Source organism: Oncorhynchus clarkii, chromosome 21, assembly GCF_045791955.1.
Source record: "Oncorhynchus clarkii lewisi isolate Uvic-CL-2024 chromosome 21, UVic_Ocla_1.0, whole genome shotgun sequence".
Lineage (NCBI taxonomy): Eukaryota > Metazoa > Chordata > Actinopteri > Salmoniformes > Salmonidae > Oncorhynchus > Oncorhynchus clarkii.
Genome location: NC_092167.1, coordinates 21,718,686 through 21,738,916, shown reverse-complemented (window position 1 = coordinate 21,738,916; position 20,231 = coordinate 21,718,686). Strand labels below are relative to the sequence as shown.

The 20,231-nt window shown below is 43.8% G+C and overlaps 1 protein-coding gene and 1 pseudogene across 1 annotated transcript in view; one reads left to right on the top strand and one right to left on the bottom strand.

Annotated features, from left to right (window-relative positions):
- Positions 1 to 2,358, bottom strand: part of LOC139378758 (proton myo-inositol cotransporter-like) — a 62,259-nt gene extending 59,901 nt beyond the window's left edge. The window contains exon 1 of the mRNA XM_071121230.1: positions 1,565 to 2,358. Within this exon, the coding sequence (XP_070977331.1) occupies positions 1,565 to 2,117 (553 nt within the window). The 5' untranslated portion in view covers positions 2,118 to 2,358. The remainder of the gene's footprint in view (positions 1 to 1,564) is intronic.
- A 2,244-nt stretch (positions 2,359 to 4,602) lies between these two features.
- LOC139379166 (uncharacterized) lies at positions 4,603 to 14,006 on the top strand (annotated as a pseudogene).
- The last annotated feature ends 6,225 nt before the right edge of the window (positions 14,007 to 20,231 follow it).

The following is a 20,231-nucleotide window of genomic DNA, read 5'->3' as shown; positions in this document are numbered from 1 at the left end:
GCCTCCAACACTCTACTCAACAAATTGGATGCAGTCTATCACAGTGCTATCCTGTTTTGTCACCAAAGCCCCATATACTACCCACCACTGCGACCTGTACGCTCTCATTGGCTGGCCCTTGCTTCATACTCGTCGCCAAACCCACTGACTCCAGATCATCTACAAGTCTCTGCTAGATAAAGCCCCGCCTTATCTCAGCTCACTGGTCACCATAGCAGCACCCACCCGTAGCACGCGCTCTAGCAGGTATATCTCACTGGTCACCCCCAAAGCCAATTCTTCCTTTGGCCGCCTTTCCTTCCAGTTCTCTGCTGCCAATAACTGGAACGAACTGCAAAAATCACTGAAGCTGAAGACTCATATCTCCCTCACTAGCTTTAAGCTCCCTTATCCTACCTCATTTGCACACACTGTATATAAATATATATACATTTTTCTACTGTATGTTTGTTTATTCCATGTGTAACTCTGTGTTGTTGTATGTGTCGAACTGCTTTGCTTTATCTTGGCCATGTCTTAGTTGTAGATGAGAACTTGTTCTCAACTAGCCTAACTGGTTAAATAAAAGTGAAAATGTGCTGTCATGGCCTACCCGTACACAGATAACCTAGTCTAGGTGAACGAGATTAGCCTGAAGTGAAAAGTAAATTCAGCAACTCTCTGAGGACAGTGGAAGTTGATAAAGGAGATTCTTTATTGTTAAAAGTAAAACCCACGCATTTTGGTCATTGGCCTTCAAGGTTTTACTAATCTCTCATTGACAGACCAGATCTTCGGTTCTGGCCTTCTGTGCTGGTTGTAGATGAAAAAGGAAGATGCTTTTATATATTTCAAAATGGCCTCCTATAGGCTAGGGGATCAATCACAATCGGACACAAAACATGATGTGATTGGTTGCAATCAGTTGCAAAAACCTGACAGATAGGCGGCCATTTTAATATACATAGCCTAGGCCCTACAGCTAAACACCTCTAATATTCTATATGTAAAACTCTGAATTACCCATTTTAGGTTGGAAATTTGTTTCTAGTATTAATGTAAGCAAATTTCAGGTGAATCTGGAGGTTATAAATCATACAATATCTTAATGTGCAGAAATACATCGTACAATATCTTTAGAAATGTTGATTTTGATGAGTTAGCTAGCTAGTTAGCATGAGTTAGCATCTGCTGGGAATTAAGAGAATTTGCAGGTAAAAAAATGCATGTGTTAGGTCTACATAAAAACCTACGCATAGGTTATTAATAGTGAGATGTGCAATGCCATTTTGTTTCTATATTTGATTGGTCTAATAAAAATGATAACTAGCTTTCAAGAGCTTTCAAGAGTCAATTACTCAAAAATGACTAAATGACTAAAAAAATGGGTTTTATCACAGTAATTTTCAGCGGACCTCTTGCCCCAATAGTTGGGCAAGACACCCCTTTTCTATCATTTTTATTTTAATAACTAAAACGTTGTCAACTGTGTCCAAAACGTTGTCAACTGTGTCTCCCATGCTAATTGCGCATGGTGTCTTGTGAATGAGATAAGTAAACAAGTGAAAAGTTGCAGAAACCTTACCAAGTCCAAGCCCGACAATGAGACGTCCGACCAGTAGAACCTCCTTATCAGGAGCTGCGCTAAGCACTATTCCCCCAGCTGTGAAGATAAAACTAGCCAGGAGGATGCAGACCCTGCGCCCGAAAACTCCGTTCAACAACCCGCCAGCCAACGCGGACAGCGCGGCGGTAGCCACAGTACTAGAGATCAGAACCTCCTGCCATAGGGCGCTGAGATTCATCTCCCTCTTGAGCAGGAGCATCGCTCCCGAGATTACCCCGGTGTCATAGCCGAACAGAAAGCCACCCAGCGCGGAGAACGCAGCTAGAACATAAACAAACGCAGGTGTGACATCTTGCTGGAACTGTTTACGCGCCTCTCTCTCCAGGTCCCGGGTGGAGGTGGCGGCAGTGGCATTGGCAGGAACATCGGCAGCCTGGCTGTTGATGCTCGCGTTGGACGAAGCTTTGATGAGGCTCCGCTCTCCGTCATCGTTCACTTTCTTCCTCCTCTCACCCATCAGGTTGCTCATACTACGAAGATTATAGTCATTGTCGCTCGATTTTCGGGACATAAGGGAAACAAACGCACCCACGAAATGTTCACAGGACTGTAATTGGTTGGTTAATTGTTAAGAGATGTTTGTTGTCCTCACAGTCGAGCAACTGGTCCAAAAACCGTTAATTATTAATAATTCGAGTTGACAGAAGTTGGTCTGTAGCCGTGGTCACAGGCTACAGAAGTGTCATTGCAGTGGTACTGATGAGGGTTACTCTTTAATTCTCCGTCTCTCTCGCGCTCTCTCGCTCTGACGTAGAGGTATTGCTTTCCTGCAAGCTGCCATGTAGACACTGGCCGTGTTCCAGAGAATCAAAATTACTGCAGGTGACTGCCTACTGACTGATTTACCTATCGCCTTGCATCATAAATAACCTATAGTGCAGGGCTATTCAACTGGCGGCCCAAAGGACTAGCGTTTTTTTGTGGTTTCTTGCACCTTTGTAGCATATAGATTTTTTTTTGTTTTCTTCATATGAATTTGGCTCTAGCATTTGAACGGTTTAAGCTACAAAATATTAGGACCCCATTCCTGAAAGCTACCAGTCTAACACATATGTGGCTTCTATTTCCCTTTCTGGACAAGGACTTGTTAGAGGGGAGTGTGACAAAAAACGTGCCTAATGACTGAGGGACACGAATTCAAAGCATGCTTCTTTCAAAATGACGTATTACTTTGAATAATATTTTAAATAAAACATTGTGCCTTTTCTATGATGATCACATTTTGAGTGCTTCTTATTTTTTTTTGAATTTTTTGTTGTTAGTAGCTACTATCTTGTCTCATCGCTACAACTCCCGTACGGGCTCGGGAGAGACGAAGGTTATTGAAATAATATTTTAAATAAAACAATGGTGATCACAACGTTGAGTGCTCTCCACTTCGTAGTATCCAATTGTAGCTACTATCTTGTCTCATCGCTACAACTCCCGTACGGGCTCGGGAGAGACGAAGGTTGAAAGTCATGCGTCCTCCGATACACAACCAACCAAGCCGCTGCTTCTTTAACACAGCGCACATCCAACCCGGAAGCCAGCCGCACCAATGCGCCGGAGGAAACACCGTGCACCTGGCCACCTTGGCTAGCCCGCCACAGGAGTCGCTGGTGCGCGATGAGACAAGGACACCCCTACCGACCAAGCCCTGGCCCTAACCCGGGCGACGCTAGGCCAATTGTGCGTCGCCCCACGGACCTCCCGGTCGCGGCCGGTTACGACAGAGCCTGGGCGCGAACCCAGGACTCGCTGCAGTACAGCGCCATTAACCACTGCGCCACCCGGGAGGCCTAGTGCTCTCCACTTCTATGCAAATTACTTTTAGCAACATTGAATTTGAAGGAACGTGCTTTATTTGCACTTGCATTTCTTTGTTTATGCTCAAAATTCTTTGCATGTTTCGTCACAATATTGTTTTGAACTGATGCCCGACTGAGCTTTCTACTCACAGGAAGTTGGTGGCACTTTAATTGGGGATGACGGGCTCGTGGTAATGGCTCGAGCAGAATAAGTAGAATGGTATCAAATACGTCAAACACAAGTTTCCATGGGTTTGCTACAATTCCATTCGCTCCATTCCAGACATTATAAACCCTCAGCAGCCTCCACTGGTTCTACTCAATGCATCGTCAATGAGCACAGATGAAGATTTCATAAAAAGTGCATTACAGTGGCGGGGAAATACTATGTTATTCAAAAGAGGCAAATAATTGTCATAATTTTGATGTCCCCAGATTGACTTTAGATGCAGAATATCGTTAGCTAGTTAAAATTGTGGGGGGGCCACCGGATTTTAGCTAGCTAACGTTAGCATTGCTAGCTATTTTTGACTAACTTTGCTAACTAATGACAACATTGCCATATGTCTGAAGTAAATTTAACGACATAATAATGCTGGCAAAGTTGTTTCCTACTAAATATTTGACTACTTTAGCAATGTCATTGTATTTCTAGGCATTATAGTGTAATTTAGACAATAATAGTTAGCCTCCATCCAGAATGACTGAGTTTACCACTTTTATTTGTATTTTTTATTTTACCTTTATTTTACTAGTCAAGTCAGTTAAGAACAAAGTCTTATTTACAATGATGGCCAAACCAGGACGACGCTGGGCCAATTGTGCACTGCCCAATGGGACTCCCAATCATGGCCAGATGTGATACAGCCTGGATTTGAACCAGAAACTGTAGTGACACCTCTTGCACTGAGATGCAGTGACTGCTGCGCTACTCGGTAGCCCTTTAGGGTAACACTATGTAGGGTGATTTGAGACCGTTCATAACAATGGCATGACGCGGTCGAGTGACAGAGGTGCAATTAAGGTCACACCCATAATCTCCCAGCCTACTCCAGTGTCCAAGAACCCCGCCTACCTCCTCTGGAGTGCTACGCTGGAGATTCCAGAACCTGTCGGGCATTTCTCTCTCAGTGCACCATCATTTTCAAGCTGCAGCCTTCTTCGTTCCCCTCGGACCGCTCGAGGATAGCGTACATCATAACGCTGATGTTTGGAAGGGTACTCGCCTGGGCCACGTCGGTGTGGGAGCAACAGTCCGCCGTCTGCCTCAGTCTGGAGGACTTTGTCGAGAAAGTTCGTAAGGTGTTTGATTCTCCATTGTCCGGGAGAGAGGCTGCTCGTTAGCTGCACCAGCTACGTAAAGACTCCCGTAGTGTGGCAGACTATGCGGTGGATTTTCGCACATTGGCGGCTGAGAGTGCCTGGAACCCGGAAGCATTGTTCGACCTGTTCCTTTACGGATTATCGGAGGTGATCAAAGATGAGCTTGCAGCTCGGGCGCTGCCCATGGACCTTGACTCCCTCATAGCCTTGAACATCCGGATCAATGGGCGGCTTCGAGAACGTAGGAAGGAGAGGGAGTCTGTGCCCTGTCGCCTTCGCTCTCCCTCGATTCCCACCTTGCCTCCAAAGAATCCCGGAGATCCCCGAACTCTACATGTCCGAGTGAACCAGATGTCACCAGAGTCCTCTCGGGAATTACCGAGGGCTGCCTACTCGTCTCCTTCGGAGTCCATGCACCTGGGCAGTGATAGATTGACTGTGGCTGAGCACTTACGCCGACTCTACACCCAGAGCTGTCTATATTGTAGCTACCTGCCCATTTAAAGATAACTGGATGTTTGTGCATGACGCTGTACGCGGGGGGGGATAATCCTCCAGGCTTGTCTGCCACCCAGGCACCTGTCAGACCCTGGCCTTTGTGCGTCAACGCTTTTGGTGGCAGAGACTGGGAGACTAGTCAGGATTGAGAGAAAGGTGAATGGAGCAAAGTACAGAGAGATCCTTGATGCAAACCTGCTCCAGAGTGCTCAGGACCTCAGACTGGGGCGAAGGTTCACCTTCCAACAGGACAAAGCCCCCCTCTCTCCCACCAGAGAGGAAGGGAGGGAAGTGGGCTGGTTTGATGACTGGTCGTAAACGACCGGTCGTAAACTTTCTCTCTCTGGCCCGGCAGTATGGAGAATGGAATGTCTGAGTTATACAACAGAGAGAAACTTTGCAGTATTTTAACATCAAAAGACTGGACATTGAAACAATATTTCTAACATAAATGATGTGGGAAAAGGTTGGTGGGGCTCCACACAATAATCACGTCAAATCAGTTGTTTTGTGATACCATTAAAGATGGTATAACAAGATAACAATAACTACAAATGTATATGTCCGAGTTATCAGATGTACATTTAAACATTGTGGAACGTATATGATTAAATATGAAACTATTTGTGAGCAGATGAAATGTTATTTTAGCCTTCTAAATTAGGTAATTGTTTTTTATACAGACTTTTGCTAAGTCAGTAACCACACCCACGTGAGCACAGACATGGTGGCAACGTGATGGAACCACCTTCCAAGGCGAGTGCATAAAAGGACTGCTAACAAAATGTACATTAGACCAAGCAGGTGGACGGTGTTGAGCTGGACGTCACAAATGGTTAGACTCTACAAGACCAGAATACGTGCAAACTCTCTACGAGTGAAGGCGAAGACTATACCAAACATTCTCAGTCTGCAGCTGGGTAATGTAAAGTAGTCTAGAACTCTGACCAAAGACACAAGAAAGATCTCAGCAAATGACCATTGGTATATTTCCGATGTATCCATTCTAAGGAACACTTCGAGAACAAATAAAGCCTACTACAACTGAAGACATTGTGACCTCTGGTGGACAACCAGAGACTTACACAACCAGAGACTTTCTGTTGAACAACTCCCCATAGATGGACCGGGTGATGTCAACAGAGAGAGATGACAAAGACATACAAGCGTTAATGTATACATTGCAATTCGATCATGTGCAAAGTATTCACAATCAAATCAAATTGATTTATAAAGCCCTTCTTACATCAGCTGATGTCACAAAGTGCTGCACAGAAACCCAGCCTAAAACCCCAAACAGCAAGAAATGCAGGTGTAGAAGCACGGTGGCAAGGAAAAACTCCCTGGAAATGCCGGAACCTAGGAAGAAACCTAGAGAGGAACCAGGCTATGAGGGATGGTCAGTCCTTTTCTGGCTGTGCCGGGTGGAGATTATAACAGAACATGGCCAAGATGTTCAAATGTTCATAGATGACCAGCAGGGTCAAATAATAATAATCAAAGTGGTTGTAGAGGGTGCAACAGGTCAGCACGTCAGGAGTAGAGAGTTGAAAACAGCAGGTCTGGGACAAGGTAGCACGTCCGGTGAACAGGTCAGGGTTCCATAGCCGCAGGCAGAAGAGTTGAAACTAGAGGAGCAGCACGGGCAGGTGGACTGGGGACAGCAAAGAGTCATCAGGCCAGGTAGTCCTGAGGCATGGTCCTAGGGCTCAAGTCCTCAGAGAGAGAGAGAGAGAGAGAAAAGAGAGTATACTTAAATTCACACAGGACACTGGATAAGACAGGAGAAATACTCCAGATACAACAGACTGACCCTAGCCCCCCCGACACATAAACTACTGCAGCATAAATACTGGAGGCTGAGACAGGAGGGGTCAGGATACACTGTGGCCCCGTCCAACGATACCCCCGGACAGGGCCAAACAGGCAGGATATAACCCTATCACTTTGCCAAAGCACAGCCTCCACACAGAGGGATATCTTTAACCACCAACTCATTATCCTGTGACAAGGCAGAGTATAGCCCACAAAGATCTCCCCCATGGCACGAACCCAAGGGGGGGGCGTCAACCTGGACAGGAAGACCACGTTAGTGACTCAACCCACTCAAGTGGCGCTCCCCTCCTAGGGATGGCATGGAAGAACATCAGTAAGCCAGAGATTCAGCCCCTGCAATAGGGTTTGAGGCAGAGAATCCCAGTGGAGAGAGGGGAACCGGCCAGGCAGAGAGAGCGGTTCGTTGCTCCAGTGCCTTTCCATTCACCTTCACACTCCTGGGCCAGATTACACTCAATCATAGGACCTACTGAAGAGATGAGTCTTCAATAATGACTTAAAGGTCTTAACCAAGTCTGCGTCTCTCACATGGATAGGCAGACCATTCCATAAAAATTTCGCTCTATAGGAGAAAGCCCTGCCTCTAGCTGTTTGCTTAGAAATTCTAGGGACAGTAAGGAAGCCTACGTCTTGTGACCATGGTGTACGTGTAGGTATGTACGGCAGGACCAAATCGGAAAGATAGGTAGGAGCAAGCCCATGTAATGCTTTGACGTTAAGCAGTAAGACCTTGAAATCAGCCCTAGCCTCAACAGGAAGACAGTGAAGAGAGGCTAGCACTAGAGTAATATGATCAAATTTTTTGGTTCTAGTCAAGATTCTAGCAGCCGTGTTTAGCACTAACTGAAGTTTATTTTGTGCTTTATCTGGGTAGCCGGAAAGTAGAGCACTGCAGTAGTCTAACCTAGAAGTGACAAAAGCAAGGATACATTTTTTGACAGAATGTTTCTGATTTTTGCAATGTTACGTAGATGGAAAAGGCTGGCTTTGAAACAGTCTTGATATGTTCGTCGAAAGAGAGATCATGGTCCAGAGTAACGTCGAGGTCCTTCACAGTTTTATTTAAGATGACTGTACAACCATCAAGATTAGTTGTCAGATTCAACAGATCTCTTTGTTTCTTGGGACCTAGAACTAGCATCTCTGTTTTGTCCAAGTTTAAAAGTAGAACATTTGCTGCCATCCACTTCCTTATGTCTGAAACATAGACTTCCAGGGAGGGCAATTTTGGTGCTTCACCATGTTTCATCGGAATGTACAGCTGTGTGTCGTCCGCATAACAGTGAAAGTTAACATTTTGTTTCCCGAATGACATCACCAAGAGGTAAAATATATAGTGAAAACAATAGTGGTCCTAAAACGGAGCTTTGAGGAACACCGAGGACAGATGCCGAGCCTCGGTCTGATGTCATTAAAAGGTAATTTACCACCTTCACAAGTGCAGTCTCAGTGCTATGATGGGGTCTAAAACCAGACAGAAGCATTTGGTATACATTGTGTCTTCAGGGGCAACAGCTTTTTCAAACATTTTTGAGAGGAATGGGAGAATCGATATAGGCCGATAGTTTTTTAAAGATTTGGCTTTTTCAGGAGAGGCTTTATTACTGCCACTTTTAGTGAGTTTGGTACACTTCCGGTGGCTAGAGAGACATTTATTATGTTCAACATAGGAGGGCCAAGCACAGGAAGCAGCTCTTTCAGTCGTTTAGTTGGAATAGGGTCCAGTATGCAGCTTGAAGTTTTACAGGCAATGATTATTTTCATCAATGTGTCAAGAGATTTAGTATTAAAAAACTTGAGTGTCTCCCTTGATCCTAGGTCCTGGCAGTGTTGTGCAGACTCATGACAACTGAGCTTAGGAGGAATACACAGATTTAAAGAGTCTGTAATTTGCATTTTAAATTATATTTTCATCAAAGAAGTTTATGAATTTATCACTGCTGAAGTGAAAGCCATCCTCTCTTGGGGAATGGTGCTTTTTAGTTAACTTTGCGATAGTATCATTCCCATGAGCATAGTTTTCCAACTGTATGTATGATGGTTTCCCATGAGCATTGTTTTCCAACTATATGTACGATGGATCTTTCTTTCCCCACCCCTTTCATTGTGTAACAAGCTGTCATATCAGATTAGTCCACTAGGGACTTTTCATTGCATTACGTTAGTAATCAATGTATAATCGATCCTGTGTGTGTTTATGTAATTCTGTGTGATTATTTAGTTAGTTAGTAAATAAATAATTAAGCCTGTATCGCTGAAACATCATTTAGACTAGGGTTTGTGCAGATTTGAAGGCAACGACATTCAGAATGAGACTGATATGAGGTAAACAGTTATTAATGGATGACTGGTATGATAACAATATATTCTGATATATTCTTGAGTTAATTTGGGAAACGGTAACTCATTAAACAAACTTTTTCCATGGTGTCCCAAGATTGCTAATGAGTTAATTGTTACATGATTAATTTAATCACGTAATAATTATACATAGTTCATTAATTTGATCAAATAAATGGCATCACATAGTCACTTCACAACAAACCCTAAGCACACAGCCAAGACAATGCAGGAGTGGCTTTGTGACAAGTCTATAATGGCGCTGGAGGAGATGGCCGTTTTACGGTCCCCTAACCAATTGTGCTACCGTGTGTTTTTCCATGTTATTTTTTACTTATTTTGTACATAATGTTTTTGCCACAGTCTCTTATGACCGAAAGAGTTTCTAAATATCAGGACAGCGATTACTCACCCCGTACTGGAATATTTTTTTCTTTCTTTATTGAGTCAGACGGAAAGGATTTACTCCAGACACCCGACAAGGCCCATATTCCCGTCATTCGCGGGACAAAGAGACAGAGATATCGGGGACGTAGCTCTGGGTGCCTTGTAAGGATCCAGCAGTGAGTGGGTAATCTGCCTTCACCATCGATCATATTATCCAACGTTCAATCACCGGATAATAAAATAGACAAAATACGAGCTCGTATATCCTACCAACGAGACATTAAAAACTGTAATATCTTATGTTTCACCGAGTCATGGCTTAACGACGAAATGAATAACATACAGCTGGCGGGTTTTACACTTTTTCAGCAGGATAGAACTGCTGCCTCTGGTAAGACAAGGGGTGATGGTCTATGCATATTTGTTGACAACAGCAGGTGCACGAAATATAAGAAAGACTCAAGGTTTTGCTCGCCTGAGGTAGAGTATCCCAATATAAGCTGTAGACTGCACTATTTACCGAGAGAGTTTTCATCTATATTCTTTGTAGATGTTTATTTACCACCACAAACCGATGCTGGCACTAAGACCATACTCAATGAGCTGTATACGGCCATAAGCAAACAGGGAGACGCTCATCCAGAGGCGGCGCTCCTAGTGGCCGAGGACTTTAATGCAGGGAAATTTAAAATCTGTTTTACCTCATTTCTACAAGCATTTAAAATGTGCAATCAGAGGGAAAAAAACTCTAGACCACCTTTACTCCACACACAGAGACGCGTACAAAGCTCTCCCTCGCCCTCTATTTGTCAAATCTGACCATAATTCTATCCTCCTGATTCCTGCTTACAATCAAAATCTAAAGCAGGAAGCACCAGTGCCTCGGTCAATAAAAAAGTGGTCAGGTGAAGCAGATGCTAAGCTACAGGACTGTTTTGCTAGCACAGACTGGAATATGTTCCGGGATTGTTCGGCTGGTATTGAGGAATACATCACATCAGTTACTGGCTTCATCAATAAGTGCATCGATGACGTTGTCCCCACAGTGACTGTAAGTACTTAACCCAACCAGAAGCCATGGATTACAGGCAACATCCGCACTGAGCTAAAGGGTAGAGATGCCGCTTTCAAGGAGTGGTACTCTAATCAGTTTCTATGGCAATTCTATGGCTGCCAGGGGTTCTCGACCTTTCCTCTCTGGGGCCTACTGAGACACCCGTCAAATCTGGAGACCCTGTAAGATTAATACATATATTTTCTGAGATAACATTTTAAAGATGAAACCCTACTTAAATGAAATGGCGCAATGTCACTAACACTAACCCTTTAGTCTTCATATTAAACAAGAATATATTTACATTTAAAACAACAGTGCTCTTCCATAAAATGTTTCCTTCTTGTTGCTGATGTTTTTCTATTCATGTTGGCATGTTGATAGTTTATTTTGTTTTTCCATGCTTTTCCATAGACCCGTCAGAACTCTGTAGGCCCACTAGGTGTTCTCGCTCCCCTGGTTGAGAACCATTGTTCCACAGCCTCCTGTCTCGTCCTCAGTTGAGGGAGAGCGACATTGTTTGAAACTCTATATCAAAGACCTGGAAGACTTTGAATTCGCATGGCTACACCCTGCCTGAGAAAAACATTTGTGAGTTTCACGAGGGAGGAAAAAGGACCTTAATCACTGCAAGTCTGTAGAAGATTTATACTTTAACTCTGCATGACAGGCTTGTAAAATACGTTGTTTTTAGTAGTAGGACTCAAGGAGAGGATTTACAGTGTATCATGGAGTCTCTCATATGATATTCTCTCCATGAGTACAGCGGTTGTGTGTGTGTAAATGTGTGAGCGTGTTTCTGTGTGTAATTGTGTTTTGCATCTTCTCCAGGATACCTATGGATGGGTCCTACCTCTCTCATGGACACTCATGTTTTTTAGGGGAAGACCTGCATGTTGACATGATCAAAAGAGTTTGCGAGTGGTGGCCTGCGGTTACTCACTACTGTAGAATGGATGTTATAGTTTCAGCCAATCAACATCCAGGATCCAAACTACCTGTGTTATAATACCTCTTTGAGATAAAGGTTTGCTCTTTGACCAAAGTCCAGTCAGTGAAATCCTCTACCAATCTAACACATCTCTCCATCTCCTCGTGGGACCTCTGCTGCTGCACTGGTAAAAACTATTTTTTTAAATCAATATATTGTATTTCACAACATTCCTTGTGTTAGATAATGTGTGTTGCCCACAGTATGTTGATTGATTTGACAATAAACAATCCAAAACAACCATGACACTTACACACTAAGTGCCACAAACAAAGACAACTTCCCACACAGAAAGGAGGGAAAAGGGCTACCTAAGTATGGTTCCCAATCAGAGACAACGATAGACAGCTGTCCCTGATTGAGAACCATACCAGGCCAAAACATAGAAACACAAAATCATAGAAAACAAAACATAGAATGCCCACCCTAGTCACACCCTGACCAAACCAAATAGAGACATAAAAAGGCTCTCTAAGGTCAGGGCGTGACAGTTGGCGTTATAATTCATAATATCATCACCCTGAATCTCTGTGATGGTAACTAGTTGGTACTCATTTCATCATCAGGGCATTCAGGTTAGTAAGGATGTATGCCTCCTAGTAGATGATGATGAGAAACAGTAAAATTAGATGCACTTGGAAATAAACATTTGGAACATAATAGTGGTCAACACAGAACTTGCAAGGAGAACTCTCTGGTGTCTCTTTTGAAAAATACGTATCCTGGAAAGAGAAAAATAAAGGTTAAATTAGATGAAATAAGCCTGGTTGAAGTATTGGCCAGACAAGCAGAAGCTAGGGAATAGTGGCATTATCTTGTGGAAGCCTTATGTTCCACATAGGAATGAAGACGACTAAGTCCTTAATACGTTTTGAAAGGCCGCCTGGCTTTTATATTTGCTGCTGTTGACTATGGCAAATGGGATTACAGTGATTGTGTAAACCTAGTCCATGGATAGCCTCTGACCCAGTCCTTCACCGACAGCTTTTAATTGTTTATTCTCTTTACAGCTCAGTTTCAGTATTTTACAAAAAAACACCAATGGCAGATTGACTAATAAAAGAGCAAACAAAGTCTCAACTACCTGTATATCTGAACTAAAGGAACTGAAGGAGAGGGAGGCCAAATATGTAATTAGGTGAATAGGTAGGAGGGGTGGAGCGGAAGGGGCAGATACAAGAGTACATTATTTTGGTGTGTCATTCAACAGTCAGACCTGTACAATTACAAAGTAGTTTTTCAACCTGTTGAAACACAGTGTCTGCATTTATTCAGCCATATATAGTGTCCACACACATACATTCACTTACAGATGCGTACATTGTGGCTCCACCAACCAACATGTCAGCCATCTTGGGCCAGTGCCCCAGGAAGAGTGACTGTGACAGGATGTTTAAGTTCTACATGGCTGTCTCTGTCCTTGGGGCCTGTGGGGGCAGTGGGGATTGGAATCACTTTTGTATCCCACCTGGGATTGGAATCACTTTTGTATTGATTTGTTTGCAACCTTTGCTTACCCTCAATGTGTTGCTTTTATTCTGTTTCAGATCTATACACCCCGATCTATACACTGGCTCATGGAATGCAGACATTGATAGTCAGAACTCTGGGTAAGTAAGATAAGTTTGTGGAAGGTATGAACAATCTTAGAACCTTGAGGAACATTCTCAAAATATTACATTTTCCTTCAATTTTTATGGTTGATGAACTTGAGGAAGTAAAACACTTCAGTAACTTGTGTGTGTGTTTGCAGGTGGAATCCCTCCCCCTATCTACTTTGGAGCTTTACTTGACAGTACGTGTCTAAACTTGGGTTTTAAAGCGATGTGGAGGTCAAGGAGCATGCAGACTCCACGACTCACACGCATTCAGGTACCGTCAACTGAATTCAACTGATAAATTGATGGCTAGATGGACTTTATTATAACATCTTTCGAAAAACATTCTATGGTCTATACGGCCTGAGCTACCTGCTGTGGGGGGTGCTGTACCGGCAGCTGCCCAAGCGGCAGAAGAAGTTGGCACTACGAAGCCAGGCCAAGGCTACAGGAGGCCAACGGGAACAACAATCACAATGGACATGCCATGGTCAGCATTTTTAAGAACAAAGATTATCTGGACAGGGACGGGGAGAGATACCGAAAAGAGGTTTCCAAACCAATGGTTTCTGATCCTGTTTGATGCCATGCCCATGATCCACCCAAAGTGTTTTGGGGGTATTTGGTGACCCACTTGTCAAATTAGCAAGTAGATTTTTGCCACAACTCGGTACGGTCTTAAGCCAAGACTATTGGTAGGAATTGGTCGCTATTTGGGTAACAATGATTTTGCTGCTAGACTTCTTCGACCGAAGCCCTGATGCATTTACAGTGCATTGCGAAAGTATTCGGCCCCCTTGAACTTTGCGACCTTTTGCCACATTTCAGGCTTCAAACATAAAGATATAAAACTGTATTTTTTTGTGAAGAATCAACAACAAGTGGGACACAATCATGAAGTGGAACGACATTTATTGGATATTTCAAACTTTTTTAACAAATCAAAAACTGAAAAATTGGGCGTGCAAAATTATTCAGCCCCTTTACTTTCAGTGCAGCAAACTCTCTCCAGAAGTTCAGTGAGGATCTCTGAATGATCCAATGTTGACCTAAATGACTAATGATGATAAATACAATCCACCTGTGTGTAATCAAGTCTCCGTATAAATGCACCTGCACTGTGATAGTCTCAGAGGTCCGTTAAAAGCGCAGAGAGCATCATGAAGAACAAGGAACACACCAGGCAGGTCCGAGATACTGTTGTGAAGAAGTTTAAAGCCGGATTTGGATACAAAAAGATTTCCCAAGCTTTAAACATCCCAAGGAGCACTGTGCAAGATAATATTGAAATGGAAGGAGTATCAGACCACTGCAAATCTACCAAGACCTGGCCGTCTCTCTAAACTTTCAGCTCATACAAGGAGAAGACTGATCAGAGATGCAGCCAAGAGGCCCATGATCACTCTGGATGAACTGCAGAGATCTACAGCTGAGGTGGGAGACTCTGTCCATAGGACAACAATCAGTCGTATATTGCACAAATCTGGCCTTTATGGAAGAGTGGCAAGAAGAAAGCCATTTCTTAAAGATATCCATAAAAAGTGTTGTTTAAAGTTTGCCACAAGCCACCTGGGTGACACACCAAACATGTGGAAGAAGGTGCTCTGGTCAGATGAAACCAAAATTGAACTTTTTGGCCACAATGCAAGACGTTATGTTTGGCGTAAAAGCAACACAGCTCATCACCCTGAACACACCATCCCCACTGTCAAACATGGTGGTGGCAGCATCATGGTTTGGGCATTGATTTTCTTCAGCAGGGACAGGGAAGATGGTTAAAATTGATGGGAAGATGGATGGAGCCAAATACAGGACCATTCTGTAAGAAAACCTGATGGAGTCTGCAAAAGACCTGAGACTGGGACGGAGATTTGTCTTCCAACAAGACAATGATCCAAAACATAAAGCAAAATCTACAATGGAATGGTTCAAAAATAAACATATCCAGGTGTTAGAATGGCCAAGTCAAAGTCCAGACCTGAATCCAATCGAGAATCTGTGGAATTAACTGAAAACTGCTGTTCACAAATGCTCTCCATCCAACCTCACTGAGCTCGAGCTGTTTTGCAAGGAGGAATGGGAAAAAATGTCAGTCTCTCGATGTACAAAACTGATAGAGACATACGACTTACAAGCGACTTACAGCGGTAATCGCAGCAAAAGGTGGCGCTACAAAGTATTAACTTAAGGGGGCTGAATAATTTTGCACGCCCAATTTTTCAGTTTTTGATTTGTTAAAAAAGTTTGAACTATCCAATAAATGTCGTTCCACTTCATGTCCCACTTCACAAAAAAATACAGTTTTATATCTTTATGTTTGAAGCCTGAAATGTGGCAAAAGTGGCAAAAGAATACTTTCGCAATGCACTGTACCATCCTCTTTTTCCTCAATGTGTCGGAGGCTACACCGTGCACCTGGCAACCTTGGCGCACTGCGCCCGGCCCGCCACAGGTGCGCGATGAGACAAGGACATCCCTACCGACCAAGCCCTCCCTAACCCGAACGACGCTAGGCCAATTGTGCGTCGCCCCACGGACCTCCCGGTCGCGGCCGGTTACGACAGAGCCTGGGCGCGAACCCAGGGACTCTGATGGCACAGCTGGCGCTGCAGTACAGCGCCCTTAACCACTGCGCCACCCGGGAGGCCTCATTTACCATCCTCTTAATGTTCATTGAAAGTAGTTTACCAATCACAACCACTATTACGTGTTTCTATCACCCCCTTTCCTATCTGAAGGACCCTTGTATATACTACAAACCAAAAACTTCTTACAACTGCTTTCAAAACTCGACTTCTGTCCTATTTCGATTGCTCTCTTGTTACATACACTGCCATGCAAAAGTATTCAGACCCCTTGTATTTGTTCACATTTTATTGTGTTACAACGAGGGATTAAAATGTATTTAATTGTACTTTTTTTGTCAACATTACTACAACAAAATACTCTAATGTCAAAGTGGAATATCTTAATAAAAAAATAGATATAAATAAAGAAAATCATAACTAAAATATAGTCGTTGCATAAGGATTCAGCCCCTTTGTTTAGGCAAACCTAAATTAGTTCAAGAGTAAAATGAGGCTTAATAAATCACATAATAAGTTACATGGCCTCAGTCTGTGTGAAATAATAGGGGTTGACATGATTTTTGAATGACTTAACCTTCCTCTGTCCCCCATGCATACATCTTTAACGTCCCTCAGTCAAGTATTGAATTTCGGGCACAGATTCAACTACAAAGACCTTTTTGAAAGCCTCATAAAGATGGGCAGTGAAATCAGAAATGGAATATATACTTTTAAGCATGGTCAAGTTAATAATTATGCTGTGAATGATGTATTAAACCACCCAGACACATCAAAGATAGAGTCGTCCTTCTGATCTGAGCTGCTGGACAGGAATTAAACTGCTCAGGAATGTTACTATGAGGATATTGGGGATTTTAAAACAACCACAAAGTTCAATGTCTGTGATGGGAGAAAACTGAGGATGGATCAACAACATTGTACTGACTCCACAATAATGAGTGAAAAAAATGCAAATATAGAGAATATCCCAAAACATGCATATTGTACACAACAAGGCACTAAAGTAATACTGAAAAAATGAAAAAATAACAGTTTTGGCCTAAATGCAGAGCCTTATGTTTGGGGCAAATCGCTGAGTAACTGACTCCTTATTTTCCCGCATTGTGGTGGCTGCATCATTGAATGGCTATGCTTTGACCGGCAAATACTGGGGAGTTTTTCAGGATTAAAATACATGGGATGGAGCTAAGCACAGGCAAAATCCTAGAAGAAAACCTGCTTCAGTCTGCTTTACACCAGAGACTCGGAGAGGAATTCACATTTCAGAAGGACACTAACCAACAACACAAGGCCAAACAACACAAAGAGCTGCTTACCAAGAAGTCAGTGAATGTTCCTGAGTGGCCAAGTTACAGTTTTGACTTAAATCTGCTAGAAAAGCTATGGCAAGAATTGAAAATCACATGTGATCACATGTGATTTGATGTGAAGTTAAGGTGATAACATGTGACATGTGAAGCAACATGTGATAACATAAAGCTACACGTGACAACATGTGAGAACATGATCTCATGTGAAATAAATGTAACATGGGGATGCAACATCTCAACATGTGATACATGAAACTATACGTGACAACATGTGAGCACGTGAAAATAAGATCTTGTGAAATAAATGAAAAATAAATGTGACAACATGGGGATGCAAAATGTCAACATGTGATACCATGACACTACACGTGACACCATTTGAGCACTTGAAAACCCAGGTGTCTTAAATGTCAATTACAATATTTTAGAGCCAGAGGAAACCTAAAACTACGGGGTGTGCAGGAGAGTCTAAGATGAGGAAAGTGATGCGTTCATGGTGGTTGTGAGTAACTGTGAGGGAAATGGGAATCGTGGTCTGTTGCACCAGTCCTGTTCCTAGGGGACAGTTGTCTAGGGCAAGGACTGGGATGGGGGGTTGTAAAGGAACTAGAGGAATGCGCAATGATAAGGCCACTGACCGGTCTAGGAAATTGCCTGCAGCACCTGAGTCCACTAGGGCAGGACTCAGTGGGGGGCCAGGATAGTCAGGGAAGGTGACAGGGAGGAGGACGGGCTGGGTGGACAGAGAGGAGCAAGGCATGTCCACGCCTACCTGGGAAGGTGACAGGAAAGAGGACGGGCTGGGTGGACAGAGAGGAGCAAGGCATGTCCACGCCTACCTGGGAAGGTGACAGGGAGGAGGACGGGCTGGGTGGACAGAGAGGAGCAAGGCATGTCCACGCCTACCTGGGAAGGTGACAGGGAGGAGGACGGGCTGGGTGGACAGAGAGGAGCAAGGCATGTCCATGCCTACCTGGGAAGGTGCAGGAGCCCTCCTCGGCCTGTCGCTTCCTCGTCTGGTTCTCCTTCTGTGTCAGGTGTTCCAGGGGTGGTCCGACTCCCCGCAGTAGGAGGAGAGACCCTGTTGACGGCGGCGTTGACGTTCCTCAGGGGGAAGGTGCGTCGTGCCCACCTCCATGGACTCAGTCTCGCTGGAGGTTCCTGGGAGAGACCCGAACCCCCGGGATGGGCGACGACGGGCACGCATGAGAGTAACCAGGCGGATGGCCATGGCCATTTCCGAAAAGTAGCAATGTTTAAGACATGGATTTCATGTTGTAATGTTAACAAGGTACCAAAAAGTAGTTAGAATTAATGTTTTCATTTTATTATCTAAACAAAACGTGTTTAATTTTTATTAACCTTTATATGCCTAGGCAAGTCAGTGAAGAACAAATTCTTATTCACAATGATGGCCTACTCCGGCCAAAACCGGATGACGCTGGGCCAATTGTGCGCCGCCCTATGGGACTCCCAATCATAGCCGGATGTGATACAGCCTGGATTCGAACCAGGTGCAATAGTGACACCTCTTGCACTGAGACGCAGTGCCTTAGAGTGCCACTCAGGAGTTTAAAAAGTGAAATGGTTGTGGAAATCAGCCTTGTTTGCATAGCGATGACGAAGAGAACGTAATTTAGGCTGTAATGATCTCCAAAATTCTAATCATTAGGTCATCACACCGTTGATATAGCAACGGACGCTAATAGTTTATCGAATCCCATTGTGACGTAGAGGGGGACACTATTTGGCATGACAGGGCCCCATGCAACTCTCCACATATATCCACCTCAAGCTGGTCACAGGGAGCCTTTGGCCATTCCACTGGTGTCAGGGGTGCAGGAGTGGTTCTGCCTGATTTCCCACTCATCGGGCATGCTGTGCAGTCCTTCACAAGACCTCAATATCACGGTCAATATTTCGCTACCAGACTGTGTCCCTGCGCCTTTGCTTCCCCTTAAAGATGCCCAGGTGCCGCTCATGTGCCATGCGAAGCGCTCGCACTTTCAGGACCTCTGGAATCAGGGTGCGATGTCCTCTGGTGATGCAAACTTCCACCCAGCATGAGACCTCATCTCTCACGCTGCAGTAATGCAGTGTTAAACAAAACTGTGGCCACCAGATAGATTTTGACAACAATGCTAAAAAAAATGACAGATAAATTCAAAATGAGAGGCTACAAGGGCAAACCTCTTGATGCTGCAATTATAAAAATATCTCAAAAACCAGGAGAACTCAAAAAACTCAACCAAAGAAGAAAAACAATGCAACAGTCTTCGGAGAAAGTGTTCGGAGAAAATAAAAGAAATCCTGAAAAAACACTGGCTTTCTGCAATCAGACAAAAAACAATTGCACACTTCTTCAAGGAACCCCCACTGGTGGTCTATAAGCGTGGTCCCAATATTGGCGATAGCATGGTGAGATCTGACCTGCCCCCTGAGCCCACTCAGACACTCTTGACACCCATTCCAAATGGGAACTACAAATGTGGCTCATGCCGACAGTGCAATAGCACTATAAAAACATCCTTCAGACACCGACATACAGGTCAAAAAATCACTGTTAGGAGTATCATCTCATGCAAGACAAAGGGAGTAATCTATCTCATAACCTGTTCATGTGGAAAAGCCTACGTAGGACAAACGAAAAGACAATTAAAACAATGCATAGCTCAACACCACAGCTCAATCAGGTGTAAGAACATTGACTATCCAGTAGCAGTTGAAGCGAACCATCCTATCTCCTCCCTCAAATACACAGGCATTGAGCACGCTGCACTACCAAGCAAAGGAGGTAACATCGAGATCCAACTACTACAAAGGGAGGCTTACTGGATATTCTTTCTAAACACATTCACCCCTGGTGGTCTGAATATTGACTTTGATCTCAGGCCCTTCTTGTGAACAAGT